The following is a 20,786-nucleotide window of genomic DNA, read 5'->3' on the forward strand; positions in this document are numbered from 1 at the left end:
TCAAAAGATAATACGGCCATTTTAAATTAATTTCAAATTAATGTAAATGTTGGCTAATTTATTTCTCTGGCATCAAAATTTGCACCGTAACCTCAGACTTTTATTTTGATTTTGAAGAATTTTTGAAATGTTTGTTTTTGGAAAGTTTAGTCTTTCAATTTCGAGGCGCGAACACTGTTAACTTGATTATTTTCAAAATTTAACCTGATTATACGTTACAATGCTGATCATGGTCATCCTTTGGTGTATATCCGTCCTGTTGGGCGTAGCTCACAACTATATCACTCAGATATCTTCTTATTTTCAAAAACAAATTGGCAGGATATGTACTGAAGTTGTTGGCCTTCGTGTGCAAAACGAAATTCCTAAAAATGTAACAGACTACAACTTCAGATATCGATTTAAGAAAAGAAACTAATATATCTTTATCAGAGTTGAACTTTATTCACCATCCTTGATTGTGCTATTACTTTTCATCCCTCTATCAATTGCTTATAGTTTTCTCCTCGCGTTATAGTACTTATTACAATACTCTCCCTTTGAATAATGTTTCTGCAGGAACGTTCATGCTACGCATTGTACTCACCCGGGGCAAGCTCGGTTTGTTGCTATAGGCTACTATTTTTAGCGTTGTCACATATTTGATGAAGGATCAGATCAACAGCAGAAGCTTGTTTGTATTTGGATCCCAATGTAGACCAATTGCATCCAATCGTTGTTTGAAATCACCTAGACTTCTACGGGAACACCAAAATGTTACTTGCGGTGAAGGAGGAATTCCAGAGGGGTCATAGTAGGCTTTCCGAAAAATATAGAGGGGCTTTAAAAAGCTTCAAGGACGGATTGGGCATCAACCCCTAACAATTGGAGTATAGCACAAAAGATAGAACACTGACATGGATTCACAAATTATATCCTCCTTTACTTGAAAAGATAACAGATAGGGAATATAAAGAGGCTAAGCATTATTTATTTCAGTTCGTTTATTGTCAACGTTTTAAAGGGTAACTGTATCTCGTAATAAAACACCATGTTCCATCTTTGCCAGCGTCCCATCCTACAACAATTTACCATGGTGGTACTGTGACGCCCTACCGTTTAGAGATATCTTATCGAAGCGTCCATCACGTGGCCAAGGCATGTGAAGGGTGATTCAAGATCGTACGAGGAGGAGGGAGATAGTGTGATACTTTGAATTAATTTTTGGTTAAATTTCAATGAGAACAATCGCGGACAGGATATTCCTGGGTGTGACCTTGTTAAATCTTATGAAACAATCAAAGACTGGAGGGAAAATTCCCACCTAATAACCAATGAATGATGATGATGATGATGATGATGATAATTTTGTATATAAATTTAGAAAAGGTATATAAGTTTGTATTAAATGCAAACTAGGGAGACATTCAGATCAAAACTTTAGCCGTTGCATGTTACGGTTGCCATCTTTAATAATGATCTAAAGTTGTGCTACTATCTACATCTCGGTGTATCAGCTTCAGTTGCTGAAAGTATTACCATCCAGACTAATACCTCTGTTGTCTTGTACATTCACTGCAAAGTTATATATCTCTTCTAAACGTACATATGTACTATGCATATCACGTGGTAATTTCGCCGCGAGTCTTTGATTGTTTCTTAAATTAGACAACACCATGGAGCATCCCGTTCTCGATTGTTCTCATTCAACGTATACAAATAATTAATTGAAAGTATCACACTATCTCCAATCTCCTTCTCGTAAGATCTTGAGTAAACCCTTCACACGATTTTGCCAAGTGAGGGACGATTGTAGGGAGGGCGTTACAGTAGAGCAATTGCCGCCATCACGATGCAGAGGATACCACTTATGTATCAGTATTGATGTCCTATGTTCTCGTGTGAACTATTATGTCTTGGGCTTATTTTGGAGCACCGAGTAGATGCGCCGTTTGGAGTTGTGAATACGTCGAGCACCGAAGTCGATACATTTCCAATGAGGTGAGTGACTTTTCTTATTATATTTTTTGGCATTGATAACGTACCTGCACTTGAAAATCCAAACCTTCCTATTTTAAGAAATAAAACAAGGAAAACCAATTTTTAAATCTCTTTCTTGCATCATGTCACAGGTGTCTGACTGGACTATTTAAGCGTCCATGCATCATTTTCAATCGACATTATCAAATTTTATCATGTTCGGGAAGAATTAGAAAAATTAGGATTTATCTTTTCAAATATGTTCCACAATGGAGGCTTATTATGTGCCTCGATAGATTCATGGAACGTTAATATTGTTTTAGTTACAATTCACCGAAGTAAAAGCGTGTTATCAGTAGCCCTGTGGAATACATGTTAATTAATTGCTGCTGCAATAGTGTGTATGTGAGGTTGACATAGTAGTCAGAACTCGTGAGAATGCCATCGAATGTGTTGCCCTCAAGAGAAAACATGGGATTGTTCAGAGATTTGTGTCAGATGAGCGGTCTTAAGCCTTTCAAAAACTAAACACTAGATGATTACCCAACAATGGTAGTTTTCTAGGACAAAGTCAATGGAAAGGAATTTAAAAAGGAACATTTGTATGTAGTAAATGAAGAAAAATTTGGCCGAAACATTTTTTAAAATTTGACATAGTTGAATATGCATCAAATTATTTTTACCTAACACCTGATAGAATCGTCGAAAAGGACAAACTTTAAGTACAAGCTTTGAAAAACGACAACTTAATAATTATAATACAGCAAAGATGAAAGACGTCCTTATATAAGCAGGTAAATCTTGCTGTTGATAATCCCTTTATGGCAGTCGGCGCGTTTGTCTCGGTTGCCTAGAATCGCTGACTGATCCCAGATTACCTGATTAAAAAAGGCTAAGGGTCTGAGGAAAAATGCATGTCGTGGACACTCGGAGTTAATTGGCAGCTATCTCATACAGTGAGCGATAACCAAACTGACAGATAGCACCTTAACCCCGACTAAATTTGTTGGTAAAGAATGTCAAACTAGCATAAACAATTCATTGACCTTGCCATGGAGACAGTCAGCTGATGAGTTAACAAAGCACTGTGCCGAACACAGAACACTCACATTGTGCACTAAAAGCCAAACAATTAATAGAAAAAAAGCCACGAAGTATAAAATTGCTTTCAGTGCATTTTAACTTTTACTGTCAATCTTATGCCGGATAAATTAAACATCACAAATCATCGACCCATGCGTCATTCACAAGTAGTGTGCATGTAAAGACAGATGACGGCAAACGGCAAAAACTTATCTGCTTTTCGACCGGAACTTCTTTTTTCAGATGCAATAATATCCATTTACATTGCTCAAAACATAACAAACATAAAATTGGGTAAATTTACACTTTTGAGCTTTCAAAAATGTTTACACAAGATTTAAATACGGATGTACATAACTCAAAATTTAAAACTACGTCACATTTCAAATGATTTAGGCTAAAAGGTACATAAGCTGTAACTTGTGGCAAGTTTTTCAATATTCTGCTTCTGTATATCAACCGCTGTGTTTTATCCTAATCCGTTTGTCATGCTGAAATGTCGAGTATTCTTTTGTCAACACAGCTTGTATGTGTGTGGTGATCATTGTTTATTGTTTGCAAATGAACTCTACTCCGGACTTGAATACAATTTCAACAATAACAATGGAGATTATACTCATATATTTTGTGTTGATATGCTAAATACTTGAAATTAAATGACAGTTTTAGGGATTCAATGCAGAAAGTGTAGGGAAACCACAAAACAAACGTTCTGAAAAAATAGCCAAAAGATAAAGGTTATGGAGCTTTAACTGAATACATTTTTGTAAATTAGCCTACAACAATAGTTACTTATTACAGCCATTAATCATCTATTACAAAGACATTGTGGTACAATCAAAATGAAAGAAAAGTTGAAAACTGGGGATTGGAATGAATATTCGAAGAGCTCCTAACAAAAATCTAAATTTTTCTTTAAATGTATTTTACATGTCTTTAACTGTGTTCAGACAGAGGTAACAAGTATATTCTTGAAAGTGTACAATTGTCCTTTCATTATCCTGGACAAAGACAGTAAGTGTGAATGTTTGGAAACTGCTAAATAAACAAAAGATGTCACTGGTATTTAAAGATACAATATTTTTACTTTTGTAATTTTCTTCTTTCTCTAGAAACAGTCGACCGAATAGACGCTACAACGGTCTCGAAAACATTTTATTGAAACGGCATATAATCTTTTCGTCGATTCTGATTGTCATTGAAAGCACACCAAATTAACTCAGTTTTATATATCAAGGGTGCTGTTTGATGTCGTGAGTTCCATTATCCTGGTTGCATGGAATCAAAATAATCTCAACTTGTTTGCCTCCCCATCCCGTTGCCTTTTTTCCTACAGAGTAGAGAGAATATGTACGATGGACAAAACCATCTGCTTCTAATGCGTCTTTCAGCATACTGATATTTGTCGAGTCAAATGCATGACAGAGTCTAATTCTTAGTGGATTTTTTCGAAGTTTGTCTGTTTTCTTAATGCAATCGATAACTAACTTATCGACTTTGTTCAAATTACAGCCCTTGAAACTGATCGTTTGCAGGTAATCATTCGTCATAATCTCTGACAGATGGCGTTCTGCGTTTTCTTCCGGTAAGACTTCACCATCTAAAATTGAAATATCTGTGAGATCACCTAGTGCTGAAACATACTGGCGGAGAAGTGTCATTGCCCTGGTTTGGTTTTGCCTTATTGTTTTACTGTAATTTTTAATATCAATACCACAAATGTTAAGGAATGCAATAGTTACGTCATCTTGAATGTCATCATCTTGAAATGGAGAAGAGTCAGAGCTAAGGCTGACATCATCGCGCGGGAAGTCGATGTTTAAGGAATGACCTGCTGCGAATATCAGTTTGACCACTTTACCTGGCATCGGTGACTTGACGTATTTACCTACAACCGATACACGGCGACTTGTCAGTTCTAAAGTGTGTACTTCGAGCCCATCATTTTCGAAGCTCTTTATCGTGTCTAGTACTCTGGAGCTGTTCATCTTTCACGAAATGAAATGACAACTATTGGTGACTGACCGCGAAACATAATATCAAGGACAGCTTTAGCAAATTCTAAGTTGATAGAAGGACAATTTGCATAATGGATAATTTCAGTATCCAGTGCTATAAGGGTCTTAAACACATTCATTGTATCGCTGCTTTCAACTGACAGTTTGTTGTAGTTACGTCTGTCAAGAAACGATAGTTGCCCGAATCTTAAGGACTTATTTCCTGCTAACAAGTACTGAATGTCTGAATTAGCCTGCTGTCCGTTTCCGTCATAACTGACGTTTGCGGCAATCTTTACACTTCTCTCGTCAGGTAAACAGATCTGCAAGAACCTCTGATAAAAACCTATAAGATCACAGCTAGCGTTACAAATTATTAGTTTGATTTCACGTGTCTTACAATAAGCTATGACATTAGAGTGTTGCAAAAGATTTAATTTGCAAAATGACAAGCATGTCGGTCTTGACATCAAGTGACAGACTGTATTTGGTATAGGTTTTGTTAGCGGTTCACTTACTATTTTGAACACGTCTAAATCATCAAATGGTATTCCCAGAAGGACAAGTTTTTGTATTTTTACTCGCACGATATTTGTTAATATGTTTTGAATACGATTTGCGTTTTCAGAGGTGACGTTGAAAAAGTTGAATGTTACCTGAGTTATCTCAACTGCTTTCATATTAACAGATATATCTTTTATGTAACTATCGAGCGCCCTATCATTAAAGTCACAGTAGATTTTGACGCGTAAAGTAACTTTCTCATTGTTCAGTGATGCCTTATGGGAAAGGGATTGATATAGGCTCTGGAGTTCAAATTTAAAATGACTTAAATCGTAAACGATTCTGAACTTTCCAAAATCTGCAGTAATGGTAATGACCTGCCCTTCACAGTGCTGTGGTGGAGGATACACTGACAAAACAATAAAGATTTTCTTTATCATGTGTTTATGTAGACGTTGATAGACCAGTGTTATAAGATTTGTCTGTCCGTACTCATCAGACAATCCTCTGATATTAAGTTGCTCTGCAGAAATTTCTTTAAAGTCATTCATAATATTATTAACACACAGCGTAACGTCTTTCGTGTCCGAGTTAGCATATCCGCAAACGAGCAATGACAACTCGTTTATGTCAACATATTTAAATCTGGAGAAGAGATTCTTAACGTAACTGCCAACATCATTCTGTCTGAAATCACACTTTATTGTTATGTCAAAAACGACCGTACTGTCACATGCAAGTACTAAAAGTAACCTGTGTAATCTTGACAAATCGAAATTCACGTCACTCATCTTTAAACTGGATTCCAATGACCCTACTTTTGCTGTGATTTTAAGTTTTTCCTGCCGCATTTTCAATGATTTTTCTTTGAATTCTATCCTTGTTGACCCTGATGACTTGTTAGTAACTATTACTTTATGTATATTTGCTATGAATTCTTCATTGACTATGGGCAATCCTACAATGACGAGCTCTCTAGCAGAAATCAAAGACAAGGATTCTACTAATTCTGTCAAACGACTGCAGACGTCCATGAGATCTTCCATTGCATACTCTGAAAATTCAAATGCTAATCTATCAATAGGAACTGACTCCATCCTACGTATTATATCATGTATATAACTAATACAAATGGCATCCCCTGCACAAGTCAAGCGAACGTTTAGAGTGACTGTTGTGTGATTCAATGAGGCATACTTTAAAAGTATCTTATGAAAACTGGCCAAATCAAAGTCTATGAATTGATTTTCGTAACTTATATTAAACTTTCCAAACTTTCCGTCTATATGCACTTTGTATGTTTCACTTGACTCTGTAAATGCTACATGGATTTTCTTCAGTGATTTATTGCCAATGAGATGTGCATGTACCTTGTCGATTAGCTCTAAATTGCCAACAGGAAATCCCTGTATTGTAAGAGTTCGTGCAGATATGGATGACACTCTTTTCATGATGGCATTTATTTGAGGAGATATCTCCTTTATATCCATTTCTGAATGAATAAGCAACTCCAATGTTAACTCATCAATATTAACTGACGGGAACCTACTTAAGATGTTCTCTACAAAAGTTTGTACACCCTCAATTCGAAAATCACATGTTAATTTGATGTTCGGTGCGAATCTATTGCCAGTGCCTGAGGTAAAGCACTCGAACAACTGCTGGAAAGTTACTAAATCAAAGTCAACGTCTTCAATGTTGCAGCAAATATTGAATTTTCCGACTTTCGATGCAATCTGCAGTACATGTGAGTTAAGTATTCGAAAATAAAGATCTTCTTCTGTTCGCCGAATACAAGCCTGACTGAATGTAATGAACGTGCGTCATTCAGCTTCATAAGTACAGCATCGATCAACTTTAGACGGAAGGGTAGGCCGCTAATTACATGTGTTTTAGCATTTATCTTCGAAAACACATCAAGTATATCTTGTATACTATGAAGAATATCGATATCCTTATGGTTACGAATATGCAAATTTGCAATATCATCGGTATATGGATCGCTAGCAAACACTATATCGTTTAAAAAGTGTTTGATAGCGCACTTACTAAGGTCACAATCTATCTTTAGTCGGACTTCAATTTTCTTCGAGTTTGCTTTTAAACAAACACGACAAGCGCTGTATATTTCGCATGCATTTGAATTTGACGCAGACACATTAATAATTACTCTATCTGAACGAATGTCTGAACATTGCAACAAAAGTTTGATGATTTCCAACCTGCATTTGTTGTGAGGACTTTCTAGCATCGTGATGTCTATGTCCAGTGAACACGGTAAAACTTTGGCACACAAACTGATAATCTCTGCCGTAACAAAACCGGTTTCTTGTAAGATAAGAATGGGATCAAAGGCATTAACAGTTCTACCTATTTTACGGTACCATACCTCAAACATTTTACTTTGTTTATCTTTGAGCAATCCGGCCACGAATACGAGAGTGATATTACTACATTTCCGATTAAGGAATACGGATACATCGATAATGTCTGCAAACTTTGAATGGTTAGTTGAACAAAGATCAGCTATATACAAAGCAGCAAAATATTCCTGATATATCAAATGCATAAATGAATATCCCTGCAATGACGTTGATGGCTTGGAAAGGAATCCTAATTGTAGGATATAAGGCTGGCTTTTAATTTCATTGTCACTCAGCAAAACCTGACCCCTTTCTGATAATAAACCCTCATATGATTTTTTGCCGAGAAAAAGTAAGGTTTGTTTTATTTCTGTATCGTTAAACGTACGATATTCTCTTGTGTTTTTACAGTACCGTTTGACCGTGTATTCTACGATCGCTTTATATATTTCTGTAATGAAGTGTGGCAATTCCTTGTTCTGTTTCCAAATCTCACACAACATTAAAGTATTCAATGGGCTTTGCATAAGACGGTATAAAATCAGTCTTGAACGAGATCCCCCTAATTCTTGTAAAAACCTTTCGGCATTGCTAATTTTCTGAACTTTGCCAGTGTGGCATCCCAGATAGCTCTTTACGAACAATTCTGCCTTTACTTCATCAAAGCCCTTAATTGAAAATGTACCATCATACAAATGCCCAGAGTCGACATCTCTAATTATTCGAGATGTCACAATGACATGGCAATCTGGCAATAATGGCCACTTTTGCTGCACCATTCGCTTGAAGTATACTGGAAGATTATTCGAAGAAACTTCATCGAGACCATCGAAAATAAAACAAACTTGTAATTGGTTATTGTCAATAAAACTCCAGAGCGTCTGCTTTTCCTTAACATCTCTCAGCACCAAATCAAAAATAAAGTCTTTAAGACTCTGTTTTTCATTATTTTCACTGTGATATTGCTGAATATCTTTGAACTCTGATAGAAAAAGTAATTTAAAATTACGCAAATATTCTGTTTTGCTTTTAGCCCAATCGTAGGCTATCATTTTACAAAACGTTGATTTGCCATACCCCGGATCACCTTCAATTAGTATTCGTTTTGGATTCTCGTCGTCACCACTACATGAAAATATGTCTTTCCGTTGTACGATTGTACCGTCACTGTCTTGCAAGTCCAGTTGTGTATAGATATCTTCGAGCTTCAGTCTGCTATCTGCTCCGTCTAACCATGGAAGTGGAAGTATGTGCGATAACCTTTTGTATTCCTTTCGCAGCTTTTCCTGACATTTCAGGATAACATCTGAAATATGGCAAGATGTCAATAATAGGAAAAAGGTGTGCAATTTATTGCAAGTATAAATATTATGTAAAATTGACTTTGTTTCGAAACTATTGCTTAGATAAAAGCGTCTGCAAAAGCTAGTGTTTCCTCGGAAAAGATGTGCATACGATCAAAGCCTTCAGGAATAGACAGTGCCTGCTCAAAGGAGTGTGCTTCGTTTTCCTTTTTTGTAATATTTACTTCTGACGAGATATGAGTAACATGTTTTTCAACATCTGAAGTAAAAATTGCCATGTATAAGGTCATTTCGTGGTGATATCTCTGATAATTTTATCTTCATGCTAAAACACGGCTTCTAAAAAGATATACGATAAAACGGTTCTCTTTAAATCAAAAAATGTGCTTTTGGGCGAAAATCTTCCAAGTCCTTAAATAAAAAGTTTACTTTTAAGTTAGAATATTACTAAATAAGCCTTTACCATCAAGAGATTAACAGGAAATTCAGAAAAGGGGCACGCCCCGAGACAAAGGGACCCTCACTTTTCCCGATACGTGATTTATACTCTGCAGGTGTACGACATACCTTCATCATGCGTTGATTTTGAAGAGGTTGAAGCGGCGCTGTTCTTGATTTGGTCATATTTTGCATCTTGTGGTAAATCTACAGTGAAAGACGATTAAAAATTAAACGGAAACGTACCATTAATCAGTAATAAGTAACATTATGGTTACATAATGAATTTACATGTCGTTGACTAAAATACACAAAGAAACATTTGTTATTTCATTTGTGCAAGAATGAATGCAATGGGTGCATGAATGGGTAAATGAATGAATGAATGAATGAATGAACTGTTGAATGAATGAATGGATGAAAAAACTCATTCGTTCATTCATTTAAATATTTTAGTGAGTGGATAGGGATAGAATTGAATGTCGAAAGAGGGACAATGGTTACACGAATTCGAAAGTTCATTTCACTGCAAGGCAAGACAAGACATACTGACAGCGACATATTTTGTGATGATAAAGGTAATAGCTGAATTTTCCGTACCTTCCTTATTCTCAGTTGATGATTTGTGTTCTTGCACAGATATTTGTCTCTGCAACCCTGTGTCGAGGGAAGATTGTGAACTGTACAAGTAATGTTTGTCCAAATGGTGCTGAAGGCTCGTAGTGTAGCCATCAGGATCTTGTATCACGTTCAACATCTCCCTTTGTGTTTCTGCTACATCTACTGCACTGCTAGCATTAACACCACCACCTTCTGCACCGAGACAATCTGTTTTGAATACCACAATTTAAAAGATGCGTTTCAATAGAATATCTCTAAATTTCGTGAAAAGCTGACGTTCCTTGGCTTTACATGCAATATCGTAGCTAAACCATTTGGTTCAAGCCACCAGCCAGACCATATGTAGCTCCCTGTTCATCAGAACGGTTACTGACTTTTAGCTCTTATGGTTTTATTAATCTGTTTAGTTGAATGAACTTTTCAAGGTATTTTCTGGTGTGTAGTTCGTGTTTGTAAACTGTCACTTATCTGACAAGGTGTCGTGACCTCAGCTACTGAATGCATTTTAGCTGGAGTGTGCATTGTTCAATATGACAGAAAAGGAGCGGTAATTCGTTCCAGCAACTAACAACCAAAATATCTCTAAAAGTTGGTACAGATGAAAGCAAATATGACCTCAATAAATCAAGTGAGTAATTTGAATTGCTACTGACAAATCTTGGCATTTCAAATACCGGTGGCTGTAAGCAAACACACAACTGTTGACGTTTCTTAAGACATAGAGTCAATGACACTTGGCTCACATTTGGTTCGATGTGGCCGGCCAGAGTGAGTATACTTAACTAAGTTTACTCTAGGAACATGCATACCAAGTTCCAAAGCAATCGGATGAGCAATTTCAGAGAAAATTATTTTTTGACCAAAAATGGGAAAAATTGCCCCAAAAATACAAATATGAAAATTTCACCACAATTTTAAGACATTCAACTAAGGTTGCCTCTAGGTACATGCATACCAAGTTTCAAAGCAATCAGAATAGTTAATTCAGAGAAAATGATTTTTTACCTAACGGGAGCAAATTGCCCCAAATTCAAATATAAAACTTTCACCACAATTTTAACAAATCAGACAGAAGACAACCCTAGAATCAAGAAAATCAAGTTTCAAAGCAATCTAACAAGCTTTTTTGGAGAAAATGATTTTTTGACCAACATTGGAAAAAATTGCCCGGAAATACAAACATTATGATATTAACACAATTCGAACAAATCTAACAGAAGCTAACCCTAGGATCATGCATAATAAGCTTTAAAGCAACAGAATGATAAGTTTCAGAGAAGGTGATTTGTTTACCGAAAAAGGGAAAAAAATGCCCTCAAATACAACTATAAAATTTTCACCAAAATTTAAACAAATCTCACCTAAGTCACCATAAAGAACCCACATGCCAAGTTTCAACCACATCTGGCCTGTGGTTACAGAGTTTTAGCAATTTGCTGGATTTTCCTTTTTCACCTCATTTGCATATTTTGACACTGATATGTAAATTTGAACAAATCACATTTCCACCCCTGGGTGCACCTGTACACAGAATACTAAGATGATAGGTACTGCGGTTTTGTAGTTTTTGATGTGGACGGACATACATTCACACATACGTACATACATACATACAATACAAAGGTAATGTCATTTCTCTAATTTAACATTACTTTACTAGAAGGAATCAAGCTTCTGATGTTGTACGGCAATGACAGAATACATTTTGGGGTAAATTGGTATCATTCATGATCAAAACACCGCCAAAGAGCTTCGCTTTGAGCAAACTCACCTATGCTTTTGACTTTCTCTTCATTGCTTCCGCGTTCAAGTTGGCATCCCTGCAACTCTCTCTCGACCTTTTCAACTTGAGTGACTAAGGGAAGTCGTTTGATCGCTTCTAACAACTCTTTGAGGAGTTCTAAGTCTGTGATCGATATATGACCAGACTCCTCTAGGTTAATGAAAATCTCAGCTGGGCTTTTCAGGCTTTCCAGATCACGAATTTTCACCTGATCGCCGCGCAACAGGTTTCGCAAAGACCTTTCGTCATCTTCAGACAATTGTTCTGATAGAGAGTTGTACAACCAACGTAGAGGATTGATCCGCGACATATTGACAGGTTTTCACGAAATTGTGTCATTTTACGGCCAAGTGAAACATGTCTTTGAATAGCAACAGAGAACGATCCAATTTTGACTGCGCCACAACATGGAGCTAGCTCCATGGTCACAAGAAGTCTTACAAACAGAACCCTGGGAGGTATCAGGCACCTGGTCCTACTTGAACCCAGGCCATTCAATGCTGCGCAGTTAATATGTATTTGCACGCAAGTGCGCAGGAAACATCCAAGCTTTTTTTCAGCAATCTCCACGGAAGGGAAAAATTTAGTTAATTTACATCAATGACATCACATTACAAGGAAACGTCGATAAACTATTTTCATATCTGGCGACATCGTGCTATTATTTAATTAGGAGATTGCTGTTTTACTATATCTATAAAAGTATATATAATACTTTCAAAGCAATCGGATGAATTATACTAAAAGAGAGCTTGAAATACAATATCCTTACTTCCCTGGCTTCAGTTAAAAAACTGACAGATAAGGAATGTCAGATTTTGAAAGCTTTTGACATTAAAATAGTTTTAACACAATTTATTTCTCCCAGAAAACAAATTCGTCTTAAGGTAACGGTATATTGACTTTTCTAATATTACACGTCTTGAAATCGTGTAAAGCACGTGACAAATTTTCTTCTACAAGTTGTTATCGTACTTTTATCTGAATAAATTTTGACAATGCATTTTTTCTAACACCAAATTGTGTTATAGGAATCTTTCGATGTTTGTTTTAATTTTTTGTGTGTCCATGTTGCAGATATTTTAAAAGCTGAGATGTTTTATAAACTTCTGGATTCCGAAGACACAGAAAGATCAAGATCTCGGTAAGCCGTATGGGACCCATAAAGGTTAAATTTAGCTCATTAGTTGTTTTTTTAGGTAACGTCCAAACAGGCACACACACAAACGTTAAGCGGTTGTCGCGTTGTATACCGAGAGAAGGAGAAATCAAAATATATTGGAAGATACCTGAGGGCGCGCTTCATAGTAACCGTATGATACAACTCTTCATGACATCGGTCACTTGAGTTTACATTTACATATTCTTTCATCGGCATTAGTGTATTGCATCATCCACTCTTAGTTTAACGTCTTCGAGTGAATGTACCTGGCAACGCTGACTGTATAAACAAGGCGCTACATTGTATTCCGCCTTTCCGTGTCGCATTTTCGTCCCAACAAGGTAAGATTTGCCAGGGTGGTGACTGCAAGTATTCGGCTTTTCATGTCCTTTTACATTTTCCCTGCAGCGACATACATGATCGAAAGGCACCAGTGGGCTGGGTGTGTAGTCTGCTACATCGGATGATTTTCTGATCGATTTATCGATCCTGTACACGCCATTGCAACCTAACAGGTCGAGTACAGGAAAGATAGATCGAGTAGAAAATCGACCTATCTAGCAGTCTATCCAGCCCACTAGAGCCTGTGGATCGTTATAATTTCTGTGTAACCATGGAAGAAAAAGTTACGTACATGGGTGAACCTACTTCGCCAAATAATAGATTCATCGTTGATTGTATCTCATTTACGGGGTCAAGATTTTATCACATTCAGTTTACTGTGGTCCGAGGTTCACTTTATTGACGACTTAAATCTTTGTTCACTTTACGACAAAGGTATAGAAGGAACTATTCTCTTTCGGTTTGTTTGTTTCTGACGAAATCTCGGATGGTACCAACAAAAACAATTTGTCAACTTGCTTTATTTGAAAAAGTAAAACTCGCGGCTCAGTGATGTTGTCCGGACAGACAGCTTTAGGGGAACCTCTTCACGTCATGTGAGGATAGCTGTCTGTCTTTAGATAGTTGCAAACCAGCACACTTTGTGTTTGCGAAAGAATCACTCTTCGTGACCTTTTCCCTCCACCGAGTACCTGGAAACGATATAGAAAACAAATTTTAAAGACACGCTTAATCATTTTCGGAACAAATTTTCTTGTAAGAGGTATCAACCCGGTTCAGGAAATCACTAACATCGAGCATTTGAGTAAAACTTCAAAGAAAACTGCACCCGAAGAAATAATGTAACAGCTTTATCTGCTGTTATATTTACCTGTATATTTACTGGCTCGCCTTTTTGAAAACTGTCGCATTCTATCATCGATACCGATATTTTCGACTTCATTGGACCTGTCTCGTCTTCGCCGGAAACTACATTAACCAACCTGTACATTACTCCCAAAATCGAGATAAGGCTTTTTGTCTAATGCAATCTCTTTCATTGTTAAAGTTATGTTGTTAAAACTGCGATGACTACTTTTAACGTAGACGTGAATTTTGTATTACTAAAATGCAAACAGATATGAACATGGCGATCTGTCAAATCTGAATTTATTTGAAAAGTTCAAAGACATAAAATTTACTGCAACTTTTTAATAATTTCAACGCTTATTGTCGGCCAGTAAAAGCCGGTTTCTTTTGCTAGTCCCAAATGCACGTCGAGTTGCTGAGTGTTCACTGATTACAGCCTGCATGTGAGAAATGTGCGATATGTTATTTTTGACGACTGAAAATCAAATTCAACGATGACAATGCATTCTGTACACAATGCACTGCATTAGCGAGCATTTTGAGTCTTAACATACTTTTGGTAGGAAAATACGAACGCTCATCTTTCCAACAGAGCATAAATAGCGAACATATCAAAATTGTTACAGCTGTTTTCTTTTTTAAGTATTACACTCTTTTTTTCCCACTGTGCAAGAACACCGTTACTCTAACAAAACGGTATTTGTATGGTACTTGAGGTAGTATGCGTCTCCGTTACAGATATTCACACTCTCAACTTTTTACCATGCTTTTCTGATCTACCGCTTGTGGGGGCTTATTTTAAAGCTCTTGGACCAAGACAATTTTACCGTCTTTGTTTATTGAAAATCGAAAAACTTATTTTTCCCTTATACTTCACACAGGGACGACGGCCATTTTGAAGTTTAAATGTCAGTAAATTTTCAAAAAATATGTTTATCTGGTACCAAAATATATGCACGGTAACCACTAATTATTATCATTGATTTTGAAAGAGAACGTTCAGAAGTGTCCTAGAAATAGGTTTAAGCAAAAGTTTTAATTTCGAGGAGCATACTTCATTAACTGCACAGGTAACTTTCTCTTGGATTAGATTGGAATGGATGCTGCTATCGGTGAATGCTGGCGCTGTGGTCAGCCCGGACAGCTGAAGTGTCCCGATTGTGAGTTTGGCCTGTACTGTGGACATATGTGCCTGTCTGATGACAAATATAGACATAAGGTAAGGAGACAGTCTTTAAATTAAAACGAAGAACTGCGTTGTTATAGCCTCTTATTCTTCATTGGAAATTTGTTTGCACAACCTGAAATTTTCCAAATATTTTTAAGCTACGTTGCAATGGCTAAAAAGAAAGTTTTTAAACAGGGTTACTTGAAACAAAAATCTATTTACCATAATTAACACTTCAATAACCAATTTATGTGTTTGCAAATAGAAACAGTGAATAAGTGTTTGTGGTTGCTAATCTAACATGTCAAAGGGAATATTGTACTCTCCATCATAAATACTTTGCTAGTGATAATAAAGCAAAGCCAACAAACATGGATTTGTTTTATATATTAAGCTTTATCCTCCTTGATTACATATTTGATGATTTTCTACTAAATATGATCACCGCCAGGATTTATCGACAGCTCACCTAGTGACATGCTTCATTTTTGTATATTGAATGTTTCCATGCGAGTAAAAACAAGAAGTGCCACGTTTGCAAGAAGGTAACACAAAGCGCCAAACAGTGTTCAGCTTGTTTAAGTGCATGGTACTGTGGAAGAGAGTGTCAGAGGAGAGCCTGGAGGAACCACAAACGGGACTGCTTAGAAGAAGAGCAGAAGATACGTAATACTGTTAAGTGTTTGGAAACGGATTTTTTCAGTTTGCTGTACAACAGAGACGAAAAACCGGACACTTTTGTTAATGTCTGTTACTGGGGCAATACACCTGCTATAGATCTTTTGAAATTAACACAAAATGAGTTCAGCATTGGTTGTCGCCCTGAGAAGTTATGCTTGCTGTTATCCGGAGTTGGGGATCTTAGATACGTTATCAAGACAGGGGCATCGTTACCTGATGACTTTAACGGTCGAGTTGACTTCTATCTTAACGACATCGACGTCCATGTATTAGCTCGAAATGTTCTTTTTATCTATATGATATGTAGGTCACGTGATGTGAAAACCGTTGCCCAAGATTTGGTTCAAATTTGGTACTCTCTATGTTTTACCATTGACATTTGTGAGCATCTTGAATGTCGACTTGAAGAACTGGTACATATTAGTAGTCATAATCTGATGAAGGAAACACGAAGGGCTTTGATTGTATCAGATGCAGACTTAGATAAAATGAAGAAACTTTGGTCACAGTGGTTAAAACTGTCGAAAACAGGTGGCCCACGACAGCATATACTAAAGCAGAGACAGACGGTCCATTCTTGCGGGTTTGAAGTTGAAAAAGACTGGATTAGTTATCTTAACAGTGTTCCACAACGTCACCAGAAGTCACTGCGAGAATTCTGGAAAGGTGGTATTTTAATGTCAGCATCAAATCCAAACCAATCTCAAGCCGTGTTTCAAAATATAACACTGCTTTGTGACGATCCAACCAGGCATATAAAGAAAATCCCTTCGTTCAGACAACAGTTTCCTCATTTAAAAACTATCAATGATATCCTCCCGGAGTGGTATAAAAGAGAACCACTTGTTTACACGATTCCAGCGGATACACTTCCCTTCACAGGATGGGATTACGTAGATGCAAAATCTTTCTGTGATGTTCCGAATTTATCAGTCATGTATTCCAATTATATCTCTCACATGATTGAGAAATTTGCTCTGCATGTCAGAAGCGGTCACATGTCATTACGAATGCTACTCTGTGATTGTTTCAAACTTAACAAAAAGATTGACCCTGCACAGGTGAGATTCGATCGTATTTCTACGTCCAATTTGTGCGACTATTTCGGTTTGCCGAACATTTTGGATTTATTCAAACCTCTTCTGAACACTTCAAATCCCTGCTCTGTAATTATAAAGGAAAATATATCGTGGTACTCAAAATGTAAAGACGATCAAAATCAAATTGTTGAGTACAGCAAAATATCTGAGGATACAGGCATACCGATCTCAGAGTCCTCGTACATTCATCAAAATCGCACCGCAGAAGATTACATTGACTTCTCCGTCCTATATGTGCGGTACCTACGCGCCGAATTCCTAAAATCTCCCAGAAGGCAGTTCACGAAAGAGATTTCACTGATATCAGAAATAGCAAATTATGATGGTTTAAAACTACGCGATTTTCAGCGTGAACTCAATCGCGTAATACCGCATCGATGGAGGCTTAACGTTCGTAGAGTCACGCAAATGCTTGGGAATGTTAAAAATTTGGAATGGTGTACGTCGGCAGCAACTCGTTCGGAAAACTAACAGTGAGACGACATTCTTACATCGTCTGAGAAAGACGAAATTCTTAAAAACCCGTGCGGTTTTGCATCAAGACCTAGGGTCGTTGTTAGAACATGTATTCTAACAGCTTAGCATGTCATCAATTTTTAAATGTGAGGACTAACGCCAGTCTTCTAAATTGTTTGTTTAGATTTTCAGTTGTTTTACTCACTCAAGTGAGTATAGATGACATGAACTTTAAAGCAAAACGGAGGGGGGGGGCAAAAAAAAACCCCAGTTGTAAACTCAAAAATGATATTATTATTGCCCATGAAAACCAAGGAACCATAAAAATGTAAATGTACAGTCACCGTTGTAGGACGTTTTTCTATGATATGACATACCTGTGCCATTATCGAGAATATTTTCACTGCCACTTTATGATGAAGCTCTGTTTGCAAAGTTAAAGATCCATTAGCTGTAACTTTGGTCATTTTAAAAAATGTGTTTGTTCTGTGTATCTTCTGCAGTTTCTGGTTTGAATCCCTTAACCATTGAGAAATTCCTAATATTTAGCTCATAAATATACCCTTTATGAGTATAATCTGCTTTGTTATTATTTAATTTTTGTATTCAGGTCCGGACTAGAATACATTTATCAACAATAACAATGGTCATTTCACATATACAGGACGTGTTGGCAAGCAGGACACTGGGAATTGGTCATGATGATCGGATATAGTAAAATTCTGTTGTTGATACATTGAAACAGAATAGTGAAAAACAAATAGTCAAAAGCTACAGCTAATGTCCCTTTAATAACTGTAATCAATATTTCCCATCGTCACATCACTGTCTAGAGGTCATATAAAGATTCATTTTAATACAGACATGTATTCTAAAATTAGTCATGTGAAATCCATCCATGAAGGTTTCCTTGCTTATAGTATTGAATGAAAGATTATATGACCTAGCAACAAAATTGTAAATGGTTGTATTAGACTTGAAAATGATACGTTTGGTATGTCGATCAAGGATTTGTGAATTAATTTGAAGTATAAAATAAGTTAAGCACGCTGAAGTGACAACTTTTCGAACATATGTACCATTATATTTTTATCATTATTATCACAACCGAAGTAATAGAATAGATAAGTTGTATAAAACTTAGCGTTAAACGAGAAGATAATTCAAACTCACAGTAAAGTAAAAAAGGCCCATGACCAGAAGGCCTTTTCTTTATGTGTGTTATCTTGAGATCCTTAATGCGAGAACTGTTTAGTCTTTTTGATGAGTACAACTTTTGATTTTCATTGTTGCAGTACATACTTGTCATGGACTGCTTTGTGCTTTATCGTTTCGAATTGCTCTTGTAATATTTTTTAGTTTTTTTCTCTCTTGTGTCTCTCTTGTGTCGATGGAAATTCCACATATTCGGCGATCAGAATTATTCCGAAGACGCTATTTACACAGAGACACGCATGACCTACATAATCACAAAGGATTGACCTGAGCTCCAGGTTTCAATGGTAATTGTGGTAAATGCCAGAGAACTGTCCTTGAGTTGTGGTCAAAGGTTTCAGTTAGCTCAAGAATTGTAGCCCACGGGCTGTGCGCCAGCGTTTTCTTATGTATTGTCTGTGTAACCGGCCCATTGCTATACAGCCAACACGACAGAAAAAAGCCGGCGCATGGCCGGTGGGCTACAATTATTGGGGCTAGATTTCATTAAACGCTCCTGGTCATCTGTGGACGTCACACTTTGCTCAACTTCGTAAGAGTAACATAACAAAGTCATACACAGTTTGTATGCCAACAACGCTGACCCTTGTTAACATGCTTAAGCTTTTGTTGTAGGTTATGTCGTACTGCGTGAGATTTCGTAGAATCTGAGAAAGCAAAAGTAAATATCCTCATACGTTAAATATTAAAAGAAACGAAAATTGTAAAACGTTGTTTGGACAAAGGACATTTAATTTTGATGTTATCACACTTATACTGACTCGTTGGTACTTGCTGAATATCATGTCGGGGTGCAGCATGGCGATGAGACGAGTTGTCTTTTGTTATGAACAGGGCTACCTAACATGGCGTAAAATTGACCGCTGTTCTTATAATAGCCGACGCGACTCTTCCGTTATTGCGCGCTATTTTCAGTGTAAGGCCAGCGAAGTAGAGCGCTATGCCAGAAACACGGCTTCCGGTTTGCCTTAGATTAGATTGTCAACATTAGTAAACAATTTCCAAATATGTTGAAATGAATTCTGATGACGTTGTTGAACACCATGCACTGTATGGTTACTTTTGGCAAACCACCAAGCAAGGTATGTCTACCCCTTTTCACTAAAGTAGATCGGCGGGCTGCCCAATCCTATATTCCCAGTCACACTGATCACGGAACCTTTCTTAGTGACATTCTTTCATTAAACTCGTATCAGATACAAACAAGTCTTAGCGTCATAAAGCGTTATGTGTCATAACAAAAGTGGAAACCAATTAATAAATTTACGACTATGGATATTGTTGATAAAATTTGATTCTGCTGTTATTTTATACTTACAAAAGTACTCAACTGTATATTTGAATTCTGAATGATCATCTGTATTTATGCAAAATTCACGCCCTGTAATAACGCCCAGTTATTAATAAGTTTATGATTATGAATATTTGTGATAGAAATTAAAATTTCCGACATTATTTTGTACTTGGAAAGGTATCCAAATGTACTCGAATCCTGAACCTTCGGCTGTACTCGCGACCTCTGACCGACATCTGAATTTCCCAAAGTGCATTAACAGGGCAAGGGTATTGTTAGGTTCAACACCAACTTCAAGGAAATTTGAGAAACCCGCAGACATTAAGATACCCTATCACACAATGAATATTAACTTGTAAACGGTTAGTTTAAATTTGTTTGCAGGTTTCTTGATATTATTACCAATTGGCAATAGTCAATAGAAGTAATATAAAAAATAAAATTGAAGGTTCTTGTTTGTGAAAATG

The 20,786-nt window shown here is 36.8% G+C and overlaps 1 protein-coding gene across 1 annotated transcript; it reads right to left on the minus strand.

Moving 5' to 3' along the window:
• Positions 1-3,125: 3,125 nt before the first annotated feature.
• Positions 3,126-12,496, minus strand: LOC139115272 (NACHT, LRR and PYD domains-containing protein 1 homolog). Its single transcript, XM_070677282.1, has 4 exons — positions 12,041-12,496; positions 10,249-10,476; positions 9,778-9,855; positions 3,126-9,212 (listed from the first exon to the last, which is right to left on the minus strand). The coding sequence occupies exons 1-4, from the start codon at positions 12,360-12,362 to the stop codon at positions 7,216-7,218; spliced, it is 2,625 nt and encodes an 874-aa protein (XP_070533383.1). The 5' UTR covers positions 12,363-12,496; the 3' UTR covers positions 3,126-7,215.
• Positions 12,497-20,786: the final 8,290 nt, after the last annotated feature.

Source organism: Ptychodera flava, chromosome 2, assembly GCF_041260155.1.
Source record: "Ptychodera flava strain L36383 chromosome 2, AS_Pfla_20210202, whole genome shotgun sequence".
Taxonomy (NCBI): domain Eukaryota; kingdom Metazoa; phylum Hemichordata; class Enteropneusta; family Ptychoderidae; genus Ptychodera; species Ptychodera flava.

Coding starts and splice junctions, on each gene's coding strand:
- LOC139115272 (XM_070677282.1), bottom strand. CDS start 12,362: ATGTCGCGGATCAATCCTCTACGTTGGTTGTACAACTCTCTATCAGAA. Junction 10,477..12,040: donor AGAGAAAGTCAAAAGCATAG/GTGAGTTTGCTC, acceptor TATTCAAAACAG/ATTGTCTCGGTGCAGAAGGT. Junction 9,856..10,248: donor ATCAACTGAGAATAAGGAAG/GTACGGAAAATT, acceptor CTTTCACTGTAG/ATTTACCACAAGATGCAAAA.